The sequence below is a fragment of the Athene noctua genome, chromosome 2 (genome assembly GCF_965140245.1).
Source record: "Athene noctua chromosome 2, bAthNoc1.hap1.1, whole genome shotgun sequence".
Classification (NCBI taxonomy): domain Eukaryota; kingdom Metazoa; phylum Chordata; class Aves; order Strigiformes; family Strigidae; genus Athene; species Athene noctua.
The window spans coordinates 167997096-168018352 of NC_134038.1; the positions used below are offsets into that span (position 1 = coordinate 167997096).

The following is a 21257-nucleotide window of genomic DNA, read 5'->3' on the forward strand; positions in this document are numbered from 1 at the left end:
TTTAATTTTTAGGTCAAATTGTATATCAAACAAATTTTGGAAGGAATCAAATATCTTCATGACAACAGCATCCTTCATTTGGACATAAAGGTAACATACAATGGCAGGTCTAGCTTATCACAGCTTTTTGTTGGTCAGGGAAGGGGCGTACTCTGAATTATTCTTACTTACAACTGAAAATATTGTCTGTTTTCAAGAAAAGTTTCTCCCTTTTATTTCATTTATTAGCCGCTGAATATCCTAATGGTTTATCCTGAAAGGGAAGACCTTAAGCTCTGTGACTTTGGATTTGCTCAGAAGATCACACCCTTTGAGCCCCAGTTCAGCAAATACGGGTCTCCAGAGTTTGTTGCTCCAGAAATTGTTTCTCAGTCACCAGTGTCAAAAGCAACCGATATCTGGTAACCTGTCATCTTTCTAAAAAGCTTTAGCTCTAGACAGCCTGAATTTCCATTTACTGTTCATAAGTAAATGGAGTAGTGATGATAACACAGGAAACTGAAAGTGAACACAGAATCCAAAACCCATCAGGACCCTTCAAAGCTCCTTCTGTCTATTTTGTTCAACCATAATCGAATTCTGACAGCTGATTAATGCAAAGGAACAAGATTATCTTTATTAGAGGCAGCAGCTAGGGAGGATGATCCTAAAGGGCTTTCTACAAAAGGCAAACAAACTCCAAAAAAGTATTTTGAGTCTTCTCCTCTATCCGTGCTTTAAAATGAGAACAATTTTGAAAAATGTTAAACAGGAAAAAAAAAAAAAAAAAAAGGGTTTAAAAAAAGTAGCTTTGGGGATTTATTTTCCTTGGGAAGGTGAGAAGAAGAAAGTGATCTTACTGTGCCAGGGTGTCTAGTGGCAAGAAGAGGGGCTGTGTGCTTGGGAAAGATGGAGAAACAGTGACGAACACCTAACACCTGTGTTCCCTCTCTCCTCAGGGCTGTTGGAGTCATCACATATTTAAGGTAAATAAATCTTGAAAAGACTCATTCAACATCCCTTTGTCAGTCAGAGCCCTCCACCACCTTCAAGTGAGGGATTTCAGTGAAGCATTGAGTTCTCCTAAAATGAGGGCAATTTCTTTTGTGGTTTTCTTCTTTATTCACTCTTTCCTGACTGCACAGGGCTTTGGTCATTGTCCCTGCTTGACAACATGACAGCTGCTCTCCTTGCAGTTAGCAATGAGAACAGTGGATAAGGTTCAGTCTTCCCCTTGCTTGTTTTAGCCAACACCCTACTGTAGCTGTGCAAAATCAAACCCTTAATTCCTTATCTGTGAAACAGGGATATACAATTAAGTACCATGTAATGCTGGGGTGAAATATGCTCCATCAGAGGCATTGCAAGTCCCGCGCATGGAGTCCCTCGGGCATTTTAAAGCCCCATGTAGGCGTTTGTGCTTCTGTCATTTGAACAGTAAATAAAAGTCTAAAGTCTGTCTCCTTTCATTTTACGGTGTTCAATAAATAAGCCTGACATGCAAGTCTCCATTTGCTGGGGAGAACGACAGAGGAACCCTTCTAAATATTCAGAATGGGGAAATTTCATGGACCATTCCTGATTTTGTTCACTTGAGTGAAGATGCAAAGGACTTTATGAAAGGGATCCTACAGCAGCAACCCAAGTGAGTGCACTTTTGTGCTTCCTACAGCCAGCGTGCAAAGACCTTGGTGTCTCAGCAGAGCTGCGGTTGTTTTGAAAGGTAGAAAGCTGAGTGAGGTGTGGTGCGTTATGCTGCAGTTCTTCTTTATTATTCCCCATTACTCAAAACACATTTTTGCAAATAGGCCTGTTTCTGGTATGGTGGTGTCCTTACTCCCTAACTCCTCCAGGCAGATAAGTTTCTGAAATGACATAGACAACAGGGAAGAGCAAGGACTGACACAGAGGGAGTTACATGAGAATTAAATAATATTACCCACATTCATTAAGTGATTTCAAGTACAAAAGGCATCTTGAAGGCATTTTTGCAGGTGCTTGCTTTTTAATTTCATTTCTATTCTTTCTGTCTGCTGCCAAAGCTGTTTTTGCTCTGGCCACCTAAGAAGTCACTCTTAGGGCTGCTCTCAGTGCCCTTGGGCAGGCTCCCTGCAGAGTGCCGTGCGGTCCTCCTGAGGATCCGCAGGAAGTCTCAGGCTGAAAATGAAGGATCATTTCATGGAAGGAAACCTTGGGTTGAAGGTCTCTGTTGGTCTGTTTGGCTTCTCAGCTCTAAACCAGCAGCCTAAGGACATACACAAAAGTGTGTGCATGTGTCCACATGAAGCAGGCACTTTCAGGAAGATCTTGTGGTTGCTGTTGGAAGTAACTTGCTACTAAAACAGCGATCTTTTCTCTTATCAGAGCCAGGCCTACTGCTTTGGACTGTCTTTCGCACAAGTGGTTCATGGTAAGTTTGTCCTTGTTCTTTATTAGTCATTAAAACTATTGAGGTTGGAAGAGACCTTTGGAGGGGCAGCTCTTAAAGCTGTTTGATATTATTTGCTGGGTTTTTTTTTCTCTTGGTCTCCTACGTTCTGTCCTACAGAGAAGCTCAGGCATGGCTCTCCAGAAAGAGGAGACACATGGGTGTTTACATGCCGAGAAATCTTTCCTTATAAAAGTTAAAGATTACTACTGACATGAGCAGATATAACATGTCTAGAAAGGAAACTGTGTTTTGCAAAGCAAAGCAAAGTTATGATTTATATTCCAAAGCCTTAATTGCTCAAGAAAAGAGCTAAAATTTACCCCAAATCCCAGGAATTTGATTTAATGCATTGAACAGGGTTTGCTTTTATCATTGAAAGATTGTCTACAATTTAGCCATGAGGGGATTGTAGCATTTGGTCTACTGTAACTTTCCTAAATTAAACAATTCTGGAAGGAGAGAATCCTAAAAAAAACCCCTTCTCAGGAAATGAAGTCAGGATTTTTTAACCAATGATTTTCCTCTCATTCCACCTGGCAGCATAATCTCCCCCTCGAATCAGCTCATTTCATTAATACCAAGCAGCTCAAATTCATTGTGGCTCGGAGCAAGTGGCAGGTGAGTTGGCCTTAATCTATGTTGGTTGTTATTAGTTATATATATATTTTTAATTACATTTGCATCTTTTAAAGTCTGTCAGGCTAGGACAGTGAGCACAGCAGAGATCTCAGCTTGGCTATGAATGGGGAATAAGCCCAGGAGAGAATGGTTGGTGGATGTGGCAGAAATAAATTATTTAGTCTTTTACTTCTTGGCAATCATGTGGTCTAATGCAGGTGCCTGTAAGACACATGGTTGTGTCTAAGTTAGGTACCCTCGGATGCCTTTGCAATTGGTATTGAATTATAGACAGGTCCCAAGAAGAATCCTTTTTTTCCTGAAGTCCTGTAAAATAATCCAATCGATTGCTTTCAGAAGATGCCCCTTCCTCTCTGTTGGCTCTGTGAAGAGGCCAGATGCTCAACTTCAGCTGAGATGTCTCACACGGCAGAAGTTAGAGCAGATGAATCCTACCTCCTACAGTATGGCAGGTCTTCTGTTGCCCTAAGTCACTGTAGGTCGTACTGCAGTCAACGGATTTAAGGCCATTTACTCCAGCTAGGCTCTCGTCTGAAGTGTTCCATTAAAAACTCCTTTTCCATCTGCTTAAAATGGCCAGATTGTCTTTGAAAATCTCAAGCAGAGTCCTGCTTCCCTGTTCACAACAGCAAGTATGTCCCCTGAAGTCAATGCAGTTTCACCTCTGTGAATGATAGAAGAGGAAGACTTGGAAAGCAAATGAGGCCTGGATTGGTGTTATCTACAAAAGGGTGGCACTGTGTTACTAAACTAGTATGTGTGGTACTAAAGAGTGCAGAAGTTCATTTTGGTATCTTGCTTTACCATACTCCCACCATGCTTCCGTCTGATTGGGCTGTATCTTTTTTTGCTTTTCAGCGGTCTCTGATGTGCTATAAATCCATACTGGTAATGCGGTCTATCCCAGAAATCCTAGAAAAGACTCACGACAACACCTCCCTGGCCATCTCCCGACATCTTATTGAAGAAAGCACTTCGTCCAGTACCAGCGGCTCCTCCTCGGACAATGAGAACTCACATTTCCCCAAGAAGAGGCACTTTGGCTCTACACCCGAACTACACTTGTCCATATTTGATGCACCAAGCCATCAGAAGCCTCCAAAACATGCAAGTGAAGAGAAGTACTCCAAAATCTCAGTCCCTCCTGTAAAACCCATGAGGAGGAAGTATGCTTCGATGAAAGCTGAGGTGGGGGACAAATCACCTACAGAAAGTAAAGAGCTCATGGCAAGTATCTTAAAGGAGAAAGAGGAAGGGCTCCATTCCAGACTTCAAGATGAAAGAGCAGAGCAGTCCCAAAGAAGCGGTGCTGCTGAGCCTTCGTCAGTGAGGACCTCCACAGAAAGCACATCACACTTACGTCAGGAAGAAAAAACAGATGCATTTTTGTCTGATAAGGACAGAATTGAAAAAGCTGGGGATGGGACAGAAAAGGCACCTGTCTGTGTTCCTAGACAGAGTGTCATTAAAAGCACTTTCTACAGCCAAGCAGCTGAGCTACCTGCAAGGGGGCCTTCCTCACCAGGCAGGGAGTTCAGAAGGCACATGGACAGAGCCAGAAGGACCTTCCGGAAAGCTGGATATTCAAAGGTGCCCCTCAGTGGTCTCCGTGAACCCCTTCTAGAGCAGTTCGAACTGGAAGAAGAAGAAGGAAGGACTGATGATGGAGATGATCACAGGGAAAGTCTACTTGGTTCCTTGACCAAATCAGCTTCATTTGACACTGCGAGGAAACCACCACATCCTGCCATTGCTGGTGCTAGCCGAAGCCGTTCCCTGGATGACTACAGGCTGAGACCCTCAAGATCAGTGAGGGAACAAGATATTTTGGAAGAAGACTACGATATATTGTCACAGGAAACTTGCCCTGAAGGCGGTGGTCACTGCGACATTTCTGCAGGGCCTGGGAAGGGATGTTCTGCAGACACTTCAAAGCAAGAGGTCTTTAGGAGAGCCAGCAAGGATTGCTCAGAAGGGCAGCCCCCTCCTTCCACACCATGTGAGGGTAATGGGTGCCCAGCTAATTTTGTGCAGCAGCTAGAGAGACTTCCAGTTTCACCTCATAGGAGCGAGAATAGGAAACATTTACTGAAGAAGTCAAAAGCTACTTACATTGAGGATAAAGTTGAAGATTTGGAAGGCAAAAGCCCCATTCTAACTGTCCAGTGCTCAGATGTAACTGCACCACCAGCTCAAAAACATGAAAGCATGGAGGGTAAATCTTCCCCTGGCAGTGCCTCTAACACTGGTTTTCAGGAGGGCAAGCAGTCCATCTCAGCTCTCACAGGGTCAGAGACCATCTCCAAGTCAGCCCCTACCAGTAAGGGAGGTGTCTATCTGCCCCAGGAGTCTGCTCACAGTACTGACATCCATCCAGATCAGAAAGGTGAAAGCTTGCTTATCGAAAGGACAGCCCCAATCCCACCTTGGAAAGACAAAAGGCAGAAACATTCACAGGAGAAGATTTCTGCTCATAGTGTTGCCAAATCTGGTCTCATGGAGCATGAAAGCTCTACTGTTTTAACAAGCCCGCAAACAGGAACCAATTCACTTCCAGTACGTAAAGACAAAAGTCAGGAACTTCCTGGTCAAAGTGTTCCAGCAACTAATGTCTTGGTGGGCAAACGGCCAGGTACTCTAACTGCTCTGAACACAGCTAATGAAGGTGCTCATCAGAAGATGAAGACCTATAAAGAGGTGAGATCTGCTGTCCTGGAGGATGAAGGAGTGGGTATTACAGGAATCACTCCACCATCAGTCCATGATGGTGGAAGCCAAGCACACAAGAGGCCTCCTGTTCACATAGACACAGCATCAGCCATCCTGAAGGGAGAGCATCTGCTTCCAAAAGTCCCACCACCAAAATCAGTGCTGGCTTCAGTCTCCGATGGAGCACAGGAGGCTGAAAGGGAACAGCCAGCTCATAGCAAGGAGAGGCCTGCTGCTCTGAGGAATGAAAGCTCAGCTGTCACAGAGGTGGTTCCTAGTTTGGCACATGAGGCTGAAATAGAGGGAGATGAACCCCGGAAGGTTTCTGAGGGCAGTGGCACAGTGCCTGCTGTTCTGGAGAGCGGACACCCAGCTAGAACTGTGTCCTCCCAAAATACTGCCCTCCCTTCGGTCTATGAGAGAGAAAAGCAAGAACATCCAATGGTATCACTCTGCAGCTCTGTTGTGACAGCAAGTGGAAGCCAAGCAGCTGGACAGACTATGCCTGCTCCTTTCCCCAGGGATGGACATCAGGTGTTTGAGCAGCGCAGGGCTGCCTACCCCAGTGGCAGAGTTTCTGCTGATCTGGAGGGTGGGCCTCCAGGTGTCTTAACCGCTTCACAACAAGAAGTTGCTCCAACTTCAGTCTATGAGCTAGAATATGAGGAACATCCAAAGGTTTACAGTGAGGGTAGAGGTATTGCCTTAGAAAGTGCAAGATGTGATGATGGAAAAACTGTCCCACCATCACTCCACAGGGATCAAAGTCAGGGGCTCTCATATCACAGGTCTTCTTTTTACAGTGATGAGGAGTCTGCTGTGCTGGAGGGCTTAGTGGATGAGATGGTGTCGCTCTCTGAAGAGATGAATGTTTGGGCAGATTCAGTTTCTGGTGAGGAGGAATGCAGAAAGCAAATCACTCCTCCCACAGAGGTGTTCTTCAAAGGCTCAGGTAGCCAAGCACCCACAGACACCTCCTTCCCTTCTGTACAAGGGGGTAAAAGAGGAGAAGTCTCTGAGCTAGATGATCTTGCAGAATCCTGTCTTGTGAGTGAGTCAGCGGTACTGGAAGGGCAGGGAGAACAGACAGTTCCTCACGAATGTGAGCATCTGGAGGACTTAGCGATTGAAAGCCCTACTTCTAGCCAAGTGAGTGTTTCCTCAACAGATGACTTGGACACTGGAAAAAGACCCAGTCAAGTGTCAGTGAGCAAGGACACTGTTAAACACTTAGAAGTCTCTTTAGTGAAAATCAAAGACCTGTCGGATGAAACACCCAGTTTTGGCAGTGGAACTCCAAAGCTTGACATATCAGAGGTAGAGCCTGCCTATTTGAATTTCTCTGATTTGTATGACATTGTCTATTTTCCATTTGAATTTATGAACTATAGAAAGCCTCCACCCAAACCAACTGGTAGACGGTTTATACCTTTTGGTGAAAGGGCAAGGTCACCTCCTGCAGGACATTTGCATAAGGATAAAAGACTGTGCATCAGAGAAGAGGCAGAGAATAAGAACAGGAAGAACCATCTGGAAATATCTGAGGATTCAAAGGTAACTAACAGCTTAGCCATGGGAAAAGGGTCAGAGAGTCATAAAGAAATGTATGGCCCTCAAAAGGACTCAAGTGGTAAGCAGAAAAGCTCCTTCTACAACAAGCCAGGACTCTTTAAGCCATATGCAAGGTCTCATTCAGTGGAGCAGTCAGTGGAACAGACTCTGAAGAAGAAAGTAAAAGCTTCTGTTGCCCATATTTCAAGAATCCTAAAAGGAAAGACATCTCCTGAGCCAGAGGAAGGTAATTATTTTACTCTATGTGTTCATAGATCTGCTGCTGCAACTGGCGTCTGCTAAATCTGACTTTTCCCTTTTCCCCAGCATATCTGAAGCTGTGGTTAGACAGTCATTGCAAAACTGGAGTTTTCCAGTTCATCCCCACCACGAGCTCTGTGTTACTGGCTCACTTTAGTGCAGAGTCAGCTGGGTTAATCTGCTGATGGAAGTGGCTTAGATTCCCCTGTCTGAGTTTGCACAAAAGCAGATCAGAGCTGGATGATGCTTTCCTTGCTGCAGTTTCTTGTGCAGTTATCATTTTACCATGGTAAATCTTTAAAGCTAAAGTGACTGGGACAAGCTGGTGAAGTCACCCTGGCTAGTGAAGTCACCCTGGCTACCTAAGTCGATGACACTGAACAACAGAATCTGTCCTTGTCTGCCATCCCTAGATACGCCCTGCTCTTCCAGGACACCATTCTGTTTGTAATAGCTGCCACAGCCTTCCTTGTTGACTGAAGGCGCAGCAAGGAAACCTGTGGCTGCTGAGCTATTTATGTGCAAATGGCAGAACTGTCTGCTGTAAGTGGATGCCGCAGGGAGAAGGATGGTCTTGAGTGACTTCTCATCCTTTCTTAGAAACAGAGTTTGGCGAGCTGGGAAGCGAGGCAGTAGAAAAAGAGCTGTTAACAGGGACTGAAGGATCTCTGAAGAGGAAATCAGCACTCTCTTCATTCAAGTTATCAAGCCTCATGCCTAAGGAGAAAGGTATTGCTATTGCATAAGTCATCAATTAATTTTATCATGAAGTATCACTAATGAATATGACAGTGCTATGTGAGGCTCGTTTCTAAGTGTGGATCTTCAGTGATTGTCTTAAGATGACCTGGACCACTCATGCAATATGAGCCAGTCTCCCCTGTTTACATCATAACTACATCCTTACTGAAACTGTCTTGTCTCTGGCATTGCTTGCAAACTGAAGCCATTCTAGGAAGCCACTGCAAATGAATAAAAATCTATGTGTAAGCTAGAAAGAGAATAATGGACTATCCAAGGGTGGGATAGCAGAAGCAGGGAATTATGAATTCCTATGCCGCAGTCCTGCATGCAGGTGTCAGGGCCAGACACACTGCTATAGATCTATGAAATGAAAAATGGTGCCGCAGCCTCAAATGGCGTGTCAGCAAAGCCACATTTCCCTTTGCCCAGGCAAATTTCCCCTTGAGTCCAGCAGGAGAGTTTTCTGAGCTCAGGTTAATGTCCCAGCACTCAGCAGAGCTCAGCCAAGCACTGAGAAAGGCAGGTGTGTGAGACTGGCAGCTCCTGGGCACTGCGGAGAAAAAGCCCTGGAGAGCACAGAAAACCTGGTCTCCCCCTTCCTCTTGAGACAACAGCAGATTTGATGTTCTGTGGGGTTTTTTTCTCCTTCTATATCCATCTTACATCTCTTCTCTCGTCTTGTGTTGTCTTGATCTGATCTCCTCATCCTTGAAATACCATCATTTAGTTTTGTCCCCACATTTAAGCTAGGGCAGAAGAAAAGTCTTGCTGTGATGTGCTCACTCTCCTCTGAGCTGTTCTGCTGCCTTAGCTGTACCAGCAGGGATGGGCAATGCAGATGTTCCCTGTGGACCTTCCAAGGCCCATCTGGATTATCATTTATGAGCAGTCACACTACATCCACGGGGCTGAACAGGGCTCCTGCACCTGTGTGCCAAATGCCCAGGGCATTCTCCAACCAGTAGTCAAAGGAGTGCCAGAGCATGGCCCAGAAATGTTCCTGAACTAATTAAAAATGCTTTCTTATGTCATGTGTGCACTTATTTTCCACATAGTCCCCTTGGCTACTCTGAGTCACTGCTTTTCCTCTCCTTTGCAGCACCTGCATTTGTTGAGGAGCTCATCGATCAGGCTTCTGCCATCGGACAGTGTGTGACGCTGTCGTGCCGGACGGCGGCTCACTCCTCCCTGCACATTGACTGGTTCAGAGGTGACACTGGCATCCCCCTAGGGAGTCCCTAACCTCTGGGACAGGGGTGCAGGAAGGGTTTTAGACACCTTGGTATAAACGTGCAGGGTACTTATCTCTCCCGTCTTCTGCTTTTCAGATGGGATACCTGTCCACAAAAGCAGCCAGATCCTCATCTCAGCCACGCTCAAAAACTTCCAGCTGTTAACTATTCTCTCTGTTAGTGCTGATGATTTTGGTATTTACACCTGTGTGGCCACAAACTCCCTGGGCTCAGCATCCACCTCTTGCATTCTAAGAAAAGCAGGTAGGAGAAGTAGCCACAGAAGTAGGTATAACGAGCATTTCTGCCCTAAAATGTGACCTATAAATACCTGTAAGGTGAGATTTCTGCAGATAGGTTCAGGGGACAATCCCTCCCTCGCCTGCTCTAGTCCACAGACACAGCCCTTGCTGTCTGGTAGCGTGGCACATTTTGCAGCATTTATTCCTACTCTTTAGTTTCAGTCCTGCATCCAGAGCCATTCCAGTAACCATGTGGTTCTAGAACCAGACTTCAAAATCTTAATGCTGAGTTTAAATTAGGCATTTTTAAATTGATGTTCCACTAGTTATGTGTGCATATATACCTATATATATAAAAACTATATATATTTTTATATATATACATATAAAATAATATCTGTGGCTGAGAAATGCTGGGTGTAGAGGTATGTATCACAGCAGTGCTATTGCTAACAGTCACTGGGTTTTGTGCCTCCTCTCCACAGAGGTTCCTCCCAGCCCCCCACCCCCTGACATCGTGGAGGTCTATGAGGATGGAGTGCAGATGGTCTGGAAACCTGTGGAAACCAACACCCCCGTCCATTACACTGTCCAGTGCAAGAGTGAAGGTAAAGTGGAGTACCGCCCTTACACCTTGCGGGGAACATCTCAGTTTGTATGATCTCTTCACCAGCCAGATGTTTTCTTTTTATTCAAAACCAGCCTGATTTTAGCTCCCTAGTTTAGAGTTTGGAATGAAATGCATAGAGCCATCATTTAGCCATGTAAAAGTTAGGTGTTGTACTGGTTAAATCAGCCTGGAATATGTATACTCATACAAAGGCTTTGCTAAAGTGTGAATCAAACTAGGTCGCATGGAAGCTGTGACCAAAAAGTGAACAGCTACAGAAGAATATGCATGGCTGGTGCCAGATACCCAGTCCTGAGCAGTCCTCTCAAATTACAGTTCTGACATTATACACTAATAATGCCCAGCAATAACGATCAGCAGACAATATCATCCTATACCCAGGCTTTCTGTACAGTCTGTGGAGACAGATGGTCTGTCAAAAAGGCAATTCATCCTATGCTAAACAGCCATGCTTTCTTTTTCCATTGATTATGCAGGAGGCTTAGGCCAAGCAGCCAGGACAAGATGACAAAAGTTTGGCAAAACTGAATCAACCCTTTGATGTTCTCTTCCAAGGTTTGGTCCAGAGCCTGACGAAATCAGTGGATGTTTTCTTGTTTAATTCCAAGAACTTTGAATCAAATCCCCAAGCCTGTTCCATCTCTCTTGGGACTGCGTTTGCTGTTATTATTATGAATGCTATGTCTGATAGTAATTTCTACTGCAGTCACACATACACAGCCTTTTGGATTCAGCTGCTCCATGTTTCTTCTTTCAATTCTCCAAACATATATGCACTCCTTTCTGGATTGGCAGGAGCATGGGCAGCAGCTTTGCCCTTTCACTCTGTAGCCGGTGTCAGCCACTTTTCCTCCAACACAGCTTTCTTTGTTGTTATTCCTTTTGACACAGCTGTAGGTGAGACTTTGGGGAGGATACAAATGCAAGTTGTTCCAATTAGGAAGAAAAACACAAAACAACATCTATAATATTCCATTGCGTTCTGTGTATTTGGCAGGAACATGCAAAGTGCTGCTTTCCTCAACACAGGAGATATAGATAACCAGAAAAAACATTTTCTTGTTTTATCCATTATTTGGCTTTTGCACACTGCTTCTGCAGACACTCTGCTCTGTTTCTAAGCTGTATCTTCACTTCTTATACAAACGTACACCCTAATTCAACCCTGCAAAGTCATTGATACCTTCGTTTTGGGTGCCAAATATTGCTTGTCCTATGGTTTGAGGCTCTCTACCAGAGTTTATTTGAATGAAAGGATGGGTTTAATCTCAGGCAATCTCAGGGAGCTGAGTTCAGCCTTGAGCACAGCAACAATGGCGAAGTACGGGATACAGCATCATCTGAAATGAAGGACCATTAAATGTTTGCTAGTGATTTTATACTTCACACCTCAGTCCCATGAATAATGAGCCCAAAACATACCTACAATTTCAGTTCCCTGAGAAATCATCTGAGTTGCATAAAAGCTGAGTAAGCCCACCAAAGTTTCAAACACTGGGTTTGCTACTATGGTGTTAGTGGATAGTTCTGTCCTGAAATTCCCTGCACCTCATGGTTTCAGTAGGATTGAAGACAGGGCCAAATGGAAAAAAAAATTATGTTTTTGCTAGGCTTTTGTTTGGAGTTTGTGATGTATATTTGCATTAGAGATAGGTGGCATGAATTAGATAAACAGAAACTATACAGGAAAGTTCCACCATTCCTCTGAAACAATATTGCCACACCTTGGACTAATTAGATATAAACCAGCTCATTTCAGAAAACATGAGTTTGGCACAGGTACAGCGAGTGGCACCATGCACAAAAGTTGGCCATAGCAAGGCAGTTTTTCCTTCACTCTACAACATTTCACTGTTTCTTCCATATTCCAAGCATATAAGTAAAGCTGATGAAATAAAACCCCAACAAAACCCCATAACTAAAAAAAAAAACAACCCAGTGTGACCATCTTAATGAGTCCTAATCTCTCCTCTGTCTTTCCTTGGTTAAGATGGCGAGTGGACGACTCTTGCTTCTGACATTGCTGACTGCTGCTGCTATGCCAAAAATCTCTCCAAGGGATTTATCTACTGCTTCAGGATAGCCTGCACCAGTAAAGCAGGAATGGGCCCTTACAGCAACCCATCTGCCAAAGTGAAAATCACTGGGAAAGATCAAATGGGTAAGACCAAATGACAAGAAAGCACTGTGGTTTTCCTGCATCAAAACAATTGCACCCTTTAGGATGCAGGTCCAGAAGTCAAGATCAAGTGAATCAAGACCAAGTCCACTTGGCTCATGGTGGTTTAGGGCTTCCTTCTCTTTGGCTTTCTTATTTAAAAGTAAATTATTTTTTAATTCTGGACACAGTTAGGGGAATATGTGTAAATACATAACAAAGAAATAATAAAATAATAACAATATATAAATATAAATACTGCATACATTTATATATGAATATAATAATAAAACAAAACTCTGGAAACTATAGATTACCCACTGAAGACACACTCAGTTTTTGATGTGAGATCGTGAGGAAACAGCTCTGGGCCAATGAATGTGCTACTGGAGGCACTGATCTGTTGGTATAGATCTGCCACTGGTGAAAGCCCTGGACCTGCTCTTTGTTATGGACTCAGCCTTAAGTTCAGTAGTTTATTTATTTATGTTCTGGTGTTTGCTACTGGGAATTATCACCCTACTGTGGTGCATTTTTCATCTGTATTTTGCCTCTGAAGTAAAGAAAGATCGATTTACTATTTTTTTTCACCTGTGTGAATACTTTCTACTATTCACATGTTTTTAAAATTAAGAAATACATAACTCCAAAGCAAATATATCCTTGTAGCAAAGGAAGTATCCCTTCTTCCAGGAAGTGGAAAGATGGTCTAATGGGAATTTCCTCCCAGTGGAGAGGATTATTCTGTAAAACTCAGTTCACAGAGATATTTTTAACTCACCCTAAATCCTCTGCTTTCTCTTGGCCAAGGATTCATTAAGATATCTCAGTGTGCCCAGCTTTTACAAGCAGATGCTTGTGTCAAGGGCTGTTTTAATATTTCAGGGAGCACCCAGACACAACCACATACCAGAAACTCAGCAACAAGTTTCAGCTGCTGCCTTGAAATACACAACTAAAAGAATTTTGTAATTCTTCGTCAGTGTCTTACCATGCCCTGATGACTTGTTATGTGAGAAGATGAGAACCAGTGGCTGAGCTGTTTGATATCATGCACACAGTGTACAATCCAGCTCATAGTCTGGAGTGGTCACATGAGGGAATTACTGGGTAGACCATCCAGAATCTGTTGCATTCAAATAGCATTGTGTGCCACAGCTGGGAGGGAACCTGCAGACTTGTCTGGAGGAAGTTCTGCTGCCGCCTTTGTTGTTCATAGATAGTGGAGGGTGGCTCAGAGAGGCTCCAGTTTCCAGACAGAGGTGTTTTCCCATATAATTCCTGTCAGTTTTTCTCTGCAGAACTTCGTGCTGCAGTGCAGAGCTTCCCATCAGCTGCTACTGAAGAAGAGAGTGAAATAATCGCACCATCCGAGCCCTTCCCAACCTACCAAACCTATGCCTTCCAAACAGAGATCAAAAGGTAACGAATACATCTGAGCACTCAACCAGCCAGAGGGAAATGCCGCATGTGGCTGGAGTTTAGAACAGTCACTTTCATAAATGCACTGCTCACCTAGTGGCACAGGGTTTTGTTGAAAACACCTCCACAGCAATACATGCAAACCTGAGAGCTTCATCTTGGTTTGGCAGGATTCAGGTGTGGATTTTCTGGGAGAGCAAAAGGGTCTGGGCTGGGCACCAGGGCAGCCCCTTAGTATATTGTGAAGTGAGCCCAGGGCTAACAAAGGCTCCTCTCCTTGCTGCATCAACCTTTGGAGATATCAGTTTCAGGCACAGGTTTGGGATTCAACTTTCTCTGCCTAGAGGCACCAACTTCTGTTGCCAACAGGGGGAGTTAAGCTCTCACTCCTGCAATTTAAAGCGACTGTACAATTTAGAGACACAGGAGGGTGTGCAAACTGTGACAATAGATGCAATAACTCCACACTGGGCATGGATGAAAAACACAGCATGGGATCCTGGTGATCTTCAAGAACAAAAGCTCCTGGCTCTTCCAGGAGTAGCAGAGAGGCTTAACTTGGCTTTCTGTTCCTTTGTACCAGAGGGCGTTTCAGCATCGTCCGACAGTGCAGGGAAAAAGTAAGCGGCAAGACTTTAGCTGCTAAAATTATCCCTTACTGGCAAGAGGACAAGCAGACCGTGCTCCTGGAGTACCAAGTCCTGAGGAAGCTTCATCACACAAACATAGCTCAGCTGAAGGGAGCCTACGTCAGCCCACGGCACTTAGTGTTGATCCAGGAGATGTGCGTGGGACCAGAGCTACTCCATTCTTTGGCATTACGGTAATAACAACGGGAGGGAAGGGTTTTCCAGTCGGGGCTGGTATAGGGAGCAAAACACTTGTTTCTTTCTGCTGACAAACTGGATTATCTCTCTCCATCTGTTCCAGTGTGCTGTCATTGCACACGGGATTTGTGATGCCTTTGTTATGCAACTTCTTGTGACATAAAAAATTCACTTACGCTCCTTGCAAGGTTGGGGTAGGGGACAATTCAGGGTCACCCAGTCAAGATGTTGAAAGCAGTTTACAGTAGCTGATGTGAAACCCCCTCTCCCATAACAAGGAGATTACTGTGGTTCAAGAAGCCTCACTTCTCCGCATTGTTTCTCACAACAGCAGAAAATGGATCTGCTGAAATCCTCTGATTAAAGGAGAGGGAATGGTGGGCATCAGATCTGCGTTCTGATGTCTGCACAGCCACTGCTTTCTCTGACGTGCAGCTCTACATCCTCCTGAACTTCTTGCATCTGTAAACCTGACTCACAGTACCCACCAGCCTCTCTATGTACAACAGATGTGCAAAATGAATAGAGTTGCTTATTCTTGACTCTCAAAAGCCTCATGGGATTAGACATCCAGGGGAGGATGATAGTGGATGTAGAATTGTGCCCTTGGGCATGCAGATAGGACACCTCTGGTTTCTATCCCCTTTCTTCTACCAGCACATCCTACTCAGAAGTGGAGGTCCGAGATTACCTGTGGCAGATCCTCAGTGCTACTGAGTACCTCCACGCACACAGCATCCTGCACTTGGATCTCAGATCTGAAAACATGATTATCACCGAGCCCAGCCTGCTGAAACTCCTGGATTTTGGCAATGCACAGTTCTATACCCAAGACAAAGTTATTACTATGGACAAGTGCACAGACTATGTTGAAACCATGGGTGAGTACAGAGTTCAGTGACAGCAGCCTTGGCCTTGTATGCAATCTGTTGTAAACAGAAAGACAGTCCATTGGTCAAGGCAGCAGTTGGCCTCAGCAAGCAAAGCCTCCCAGGTGCTGCCCTCCAGTAACAGTGTGAGTTTGTGGGTACAGCTAGTGGTGACAGCCATCCCACTGGCAGACCGCAGAGGATGAAGACAGAGGTCACGGCCAACACCGCTCTGGTTGGCATGCGTGTGTCCAGAGCTCAGGGACCTGATGTTCTCAAGGTTTCATTGCAGACACAATAGTGTCTTAGCCAGCCAGCTTCCTGTACTAGAAGCTTTTTCTTCTTCACTCTTGGGAAGGTAGCAAAGCATAACCCACTGCTTTTGTGCTGGTCTCAGTGTGTTGGAGAGGAGTCTGGCTCACACCAGTTTGCTTTTCTAGCTCCAGAACTCCTGACAGAGCAAGGAGCCCTCCCGCAAACTGACATCTGGTCCATCGGAATCACAGCTTTCATCATGTAAGTCAGTCTGTCATTTCCTGCCCTATGAGCAGCTTTAAAAGTGCAGTTTCAGAGTCATCAACCGGGGGAGATTGCATTGACTCAGAGCCTTAACCTCAGTTATGCCCCCTCTCCTTGGTAACGCACAGAAGGCTGTGTGATGGAGGGTATGGAGCTGGCTGCACCATGGAAGGATGCCCAGTCCCAACGATGTCTCTGAGTAGAGTAAGGAGGTTGTTTTATAACACAGCAGCTGCTGGCGTTTCTCATTCCGACTCATCTGAAAGGCTCCAGCTTTACCAAGAAAATTCAAATTACACCAAGAGGGAAAGCAGCCAAACTCATGAAACCAGCTGAAGAACAGTGGCCTCTGAGATTTTTCCTATATGATATCTCTGTGCATCACCATGACCCTCCTCTCACTGCTGGGTGAGAATTCCTGGGAGAAGGAGCATCTTAAGCGATGCCTGTCATGCTGATCAGTTCTCTTCTTTTGGGGCAGGTTGAGTGCCAACTACCCTGTCAGCTCCGATGTAGCCTGTGAGTTTCTGAGAGCAACCAGGAAGGGTAAAGTGAAGCTCACGCGATGCTACGCGGGTCTCTCCGGGGGAGCAGTGTCCTTTCTCCAGAGCACACTGTGTGCAAACCCCTGGTAAGATGGTCTCTGCTCTCCCAACAGCACAGTTGGTGCAGATCCTGGCTACCACCCCTTCTTTCTCTACATTTGCAAGGAGCCTCCTCACCCAATACAGATCCCCGACTCACCTTTTCACCTTTGTCTGCTCTAGGGGAAGGCCATCAGCCTCAGAGTGCCTTCAGAGCCCGTGGCTTCAGGAGACAGGTTTGGACCACAGGCAGCAAGCACTGGTTACTTTCCCCACCACCAAACTGAGGAATTTCCTCACCGATCGGGAAAAGAAAAGGGATCTGCTGTGCTCGAAGTACGGCCTCATGATTGCACAGTGACGTGGATGTGGTGACAGATGTGAATTGTCTCCCTCTCCCCTTCTGCACTTAGTGTTTTGTACCAAATAGTCCTGCCAAGTTGCTGTGCATCAGCTGAGCCCGGGTAACTGCTCCCTGTGAATGCAATTTAGCACAACTGAGCAAATTAATCTATATATGTGTATTGCCACAAGGTGAGAATAGAAATACAGACTGTTAATACGGCTCAGCTGACCAAAGGTAACTTGACAGTATGTGTGTCACTTGGCTGCATGCTCCCTGGAATAACCAGGAAAGATTGGTGAACGGGACTAGCTACCAGCCCCAAGCAGCTCTGCAAATCCTTCCCTGAGGTCAGCAAGACTCTATGCGTGCAAATGCTGGGCACTGACTTTTGCCTCTGGCCCCAGGACGTGATCACCAGACCCGCTCTCAGATGTTACTGCACTGCTCATCCCACCGTGACCACCTCAACAAGGTCTGAGTGCCTGGTGGGTTTCTCACCTGCCTCCAATCTAAAAGAAATCAGTGACCAGTTATGAAGGGAAAATAGGAAAGAGTGAAGCACTTTCTGGGGGGGCTAATATTAGACAGCAATATATCTTCAGGCTTTGGATTTAGAGGTCCAACTAGTTAAAGCTCTGAACAACCTGGCCTTAGCTGATAGCCAACCTTGCTTCGAGCAGAAGTTTGGTCCAGAGACATCCTGAGCTCCCTCCCAACCTGTCCGGTGATCCTACGTCTTTGCCAAGTGCCAGACACAAGGCTGGAGTAGTGACACTCTGCTAGCATCCATCAGTGGTCAGGCTCAGCATGTCACTTACCTGGCCAAGTTCTCTACCATCCCCATGGGCCCGACTCTAGATTAACACGGGTCTAGAGGAGGGCTATTCTACCTGTGGAGCAGCAAGAGGCTGCAAAGGAAGGAGGTGTGTGCTACGTGTGTGACAGTGGTACCACAGAAGAGATTTTAACCAGGGCTTTTCATATTCTGTGTGGAAACTCTTTCCTGCCTAAGTCACAAGAAACAAGCAGAGACAGTTTCCGTGAAAGCAGCTTTGTAGCTTGACTTTGTAGCACAAGGTGTGTATGGGGAGGGTAATAGCAATGGGGTTTTCCAGCAACTGATAAATTGCACATCCAACTCCTGAAAGAGGCCATAGCTTGCTTAGCTTTGAGAAAAGTTACTGTTTTCCCTGGGGCCCAAGTCGACGCTCTGTATGCCTGTCCAGCTGGGCAGCCCAGCTCCTGCTCTCTTAGAGCCCAGTGCACTGCTCAGTGAGCTGTCTGGCTCCATGGAGGGTCACCAGTTCTCCATGGGCACCTCCACTGTCATGTCTGCAGAGTTCACCAAGCTCCTCAAAGATTTCAAAGTTTGAAAACACCACAAAACTTGGCTTTGGAGGCATGTATTCGAAGTCTCCCATTAGACCTAGATGTCACATAGGATCTTACGGCAACCACTCACCTGTCTGACTGTATCTGCATCAGTTATCTTAAAAATGTGTTAAAGAACAAACACACAGAAACAACTCTTGAAGAAACCAAGCCGTGACTTGGTCTATGGGCATCTCTGGGAAAGATGTTCCCTACTGTTGGCACATGGAGCATTTAGTTGTATGGCTTTCCCCACAAGTGGGGCTAAAACAGGCTTGTGCAGAAAGCCTTTCCTGAGCCCACCCAAGCTGTCAGGTGGTGGTGTGAGTGGTCCATTGCAGCCTTGCTTTGTTTCCCATCGGAAATGCTCTCCCATTCTGCCTGGCTTGGCAGCGTTTGTCTCAGTGCGTCCTGCCTGCCACAAGGTATTTCTTCATATGCTGAGACTCATGGGAATAACTTGGCCACCAGACAGAAAAGGCAGCAAATGCAATAGTGGCCATGACCTAGTTACACGCAGATGTTGTACCACTACGAGACTTTGCCACTTTGAAGCTTGGCTGCTCTTCTCTGGGGAGTGCATATGCACAGCTAACAGAAGATGGGGCAGCAGTGTTGAGGGCAAATGCTGTGTGTTTAAATTCTTTTAAAAAATCCTTAACTTTGATGTTCCTCTTCCTCCTTCAAAATCTGCTTTCCTTTGCAATGGATGGTGATAGCTGTGTCATCATTTAGTACTTATAACCTTTGAGTTTCTCTGAAGTGAATGACGTATCCACTGGCGCATCTGAGTTTCTTCAATTTTCCTTACAAGAAGCAGGAAGCAGAGGCTTTCTCAGAGCTGTGTCTGGCTGTGTTTAGAGGAACAAGAACAGGAAAACAGTTCCTGATGCATTACAGTTTAATACTAGAAGTGATGCTGTTTAACCAGGGATTGTGTTTTCCGACACGTTTAACTCGTTCCAAACCTGAAGTGTGCAGCATCATGACTCTTTCCCTTGCAGAGTGTGCAGAGCAGGAACTGTAACTGAGAGCAGACACTGACTCAGTAGATCATAAAGCTTTGAATGTCAAAGTAATATTGTCTTCACTATCCACTACAGAAGAGAAAACCAAAATTTTAGGGCCAGACTCCATGCTCAGTTCTCTTGGGGGATAGAGAAGTTACATGAGACAGACACTACCATGAGGTCTGCCCCCCCAGTAAACTTTTCAAGACCCTGGATTCCTTCCAATTTAACTTCTTTTACAAATGCAATAAGGTTTGTATTGGCACAGGCTAGTTCTTTGCTCTTGCTGGTACACTTTGGGATTGAAAGCTCAGTGCCATCTAAGCATAAAACTGAATTGCAGATTAACTCATTTGGAGCTTTCACACTCTTCCGTGTATGACTCAAATGAAGTAATTTTTTTGTTGTTGTTGCTTCTCATAACTGCATGCATTTGAGCATGTCTGAGGTCTTTTATAGACTCAATACTGTTTGGTTAAATAAACCATTCTGACAAGGAAGTAAAGCCAAATTTTTCTGCTGAATCATTGTCATTGTCCTTATTTTTATATCCCACTCCCAAGCCTAGACCATGTTTGTGCAACACCCGTCCCTCAGCCCTCAACTCTGATCTGGGGTCCCTACAAGTGATAACCACAAATATACACTGTGCATTAGCAGTGAACAACCTTCATACAAACCATCCACACAAAATATACTCTTGCTAGAGTATTGCCTTGGAGTGGGAACATCACTCGGCCAGGGTGTCACTACGGCTCTGACCTGCCCAGCTATCCCGAGGCATTCCTGGGCATGGTTTGGAGCTGGTAAAGGTCATACCGTTCGCCAGAACATGGGAAGAGCTCCAGCTTAATTCTTGGTAGCAGAGCAAAGAAATGAACACATGGGTAACTAAAAAGAGGTGAGAACTGTAGAGGGAACATGGAAGCTGTGAAAAGCTGCTGGAATTGTTAATGGGAGTATTTATTGTCACAGTCAGGCCTCGTGCAGTTGCAAGTAGTTTTTGATTTTCCTTGCCTCTGCCACAGCTGCTTGGTAGTTTCTTCCTAAATTTCCACACTGGCTAATGACCAGTCTGGCAATACGCAATAGTTTGCCCTCAACATGCAGTTACAACATAACCCTGTCCTTTGCAGGATAGAGCAGTATCTGGCTTTGATGCTTGGGAACATGTGAAATTGTTTGAGTTTCATTCCTCAATCATATATAATCTCCAAAGTCCAAGGTTAGTGTCAGTGTTAAAATGCTGTGTTTTATCTTCCGAGTGATGTCAGAGCCCTAATTATTGAAAGAAAAAAAAAAAAAAAAAAAAAAGCAAAGCAAAGCTTAGAGCAAAGATTTATCGTGCATTGGATTCGGTGCATAAAACAGATGTTTGGGGGCTCATAAGGTTGCAGTGCTGTAGCCTGTAAGGGATTGAAGTTGTTTTTTCATGCCCCACATTGGTTTTCTATCCCCTTCTCATCACCCTATCCCATTCCTTATAGCCGCTTTGGGCCTTTGCAGAGTATGGGCTTGAAATTTGGATCGGAGGCGGCACTTTCTACTAGGCATCTCCTGGGAACACCATCGGCCCATGGGGATCAAGGAGAGGGTAGAGGACCGTCAAGACGCTAGGAGCTCACCTCCCCATCAAGGCTCAGGCACTGCACCCCAGACACCCATCCCTAGCTGCTGACACCACAGACACACTGGACCTCCAACTCATGGTCTGGAGTTTAAGGCAAGGAAC

General features: G+C 45.2%; 1 protein-coding gene across 7 annotated transcripts in view; it reads left to right on the forward strand.

Annotated features, from left to right (window-relative positions):
• OBSCN (obscurin, cytoskeletal calmodulin and titin-interacting RhoGEF) overlaps positions 1-20049 on the forward strand; it is a 188117-nt gene extending 168068 nt beyond the window's left edge. For all 7 annotated transcript variants that reach the window (XM_074901084.1, XM_074901087.1, XM_074901086.1 and 4 more), the window contains 18 exons: positions 13-90; positions 229-401; positions 939-965; positions 1472-1624; positions 2344-2389; positions 2951-3028; positions 3908-7556; positions 8171-8299; positions 9414-9524; positions 9643-9810; positions 10274-10396; positions 12410-12580; positions 13879-13999; positions 14583-14822; positions 15484-15707; positions 16136-16211; positions 16696-16845; positions 16982-20049. In XM_074901084.1, the coding sequence (XP_074757185.1) occupies positions 13-90; positions 229-401; positions 939-965; positions 1472-1624; positions 2344-2389; positions 2951-3028; positions 3908-7556; positions 8171-8299; positions 9414-9524; positions 9643-9810; positions 10274-10396; positions 12410-12580; positions 13879-13999; positions 14583-14822; positions 15484-15707; positions 16136-16211; positions 16696-16845; positions 16982-17159 (5895 nt within the window). In that variant the 3' untranslated portion in view covers positions 17160-20049. The remainder of the gene's footprint in view (positions 1-12; positions 91-228; positions 402-938; positions 966-1471; positions 1625-2343; positions 2390-2950; positions 3029-3907; positions 7557-8170; positions 8300-9413; positions 9525-9642; positions 9811-10273; positions 10397-12409; positions 12581-13878; positions 14000-14582; positions 14823-15483; positions 15708-16135; positions 16212-16695; positions 16846-16981) is intronic.
• Positions 20050-21257: the final 1208 nt, after the last annotated feature.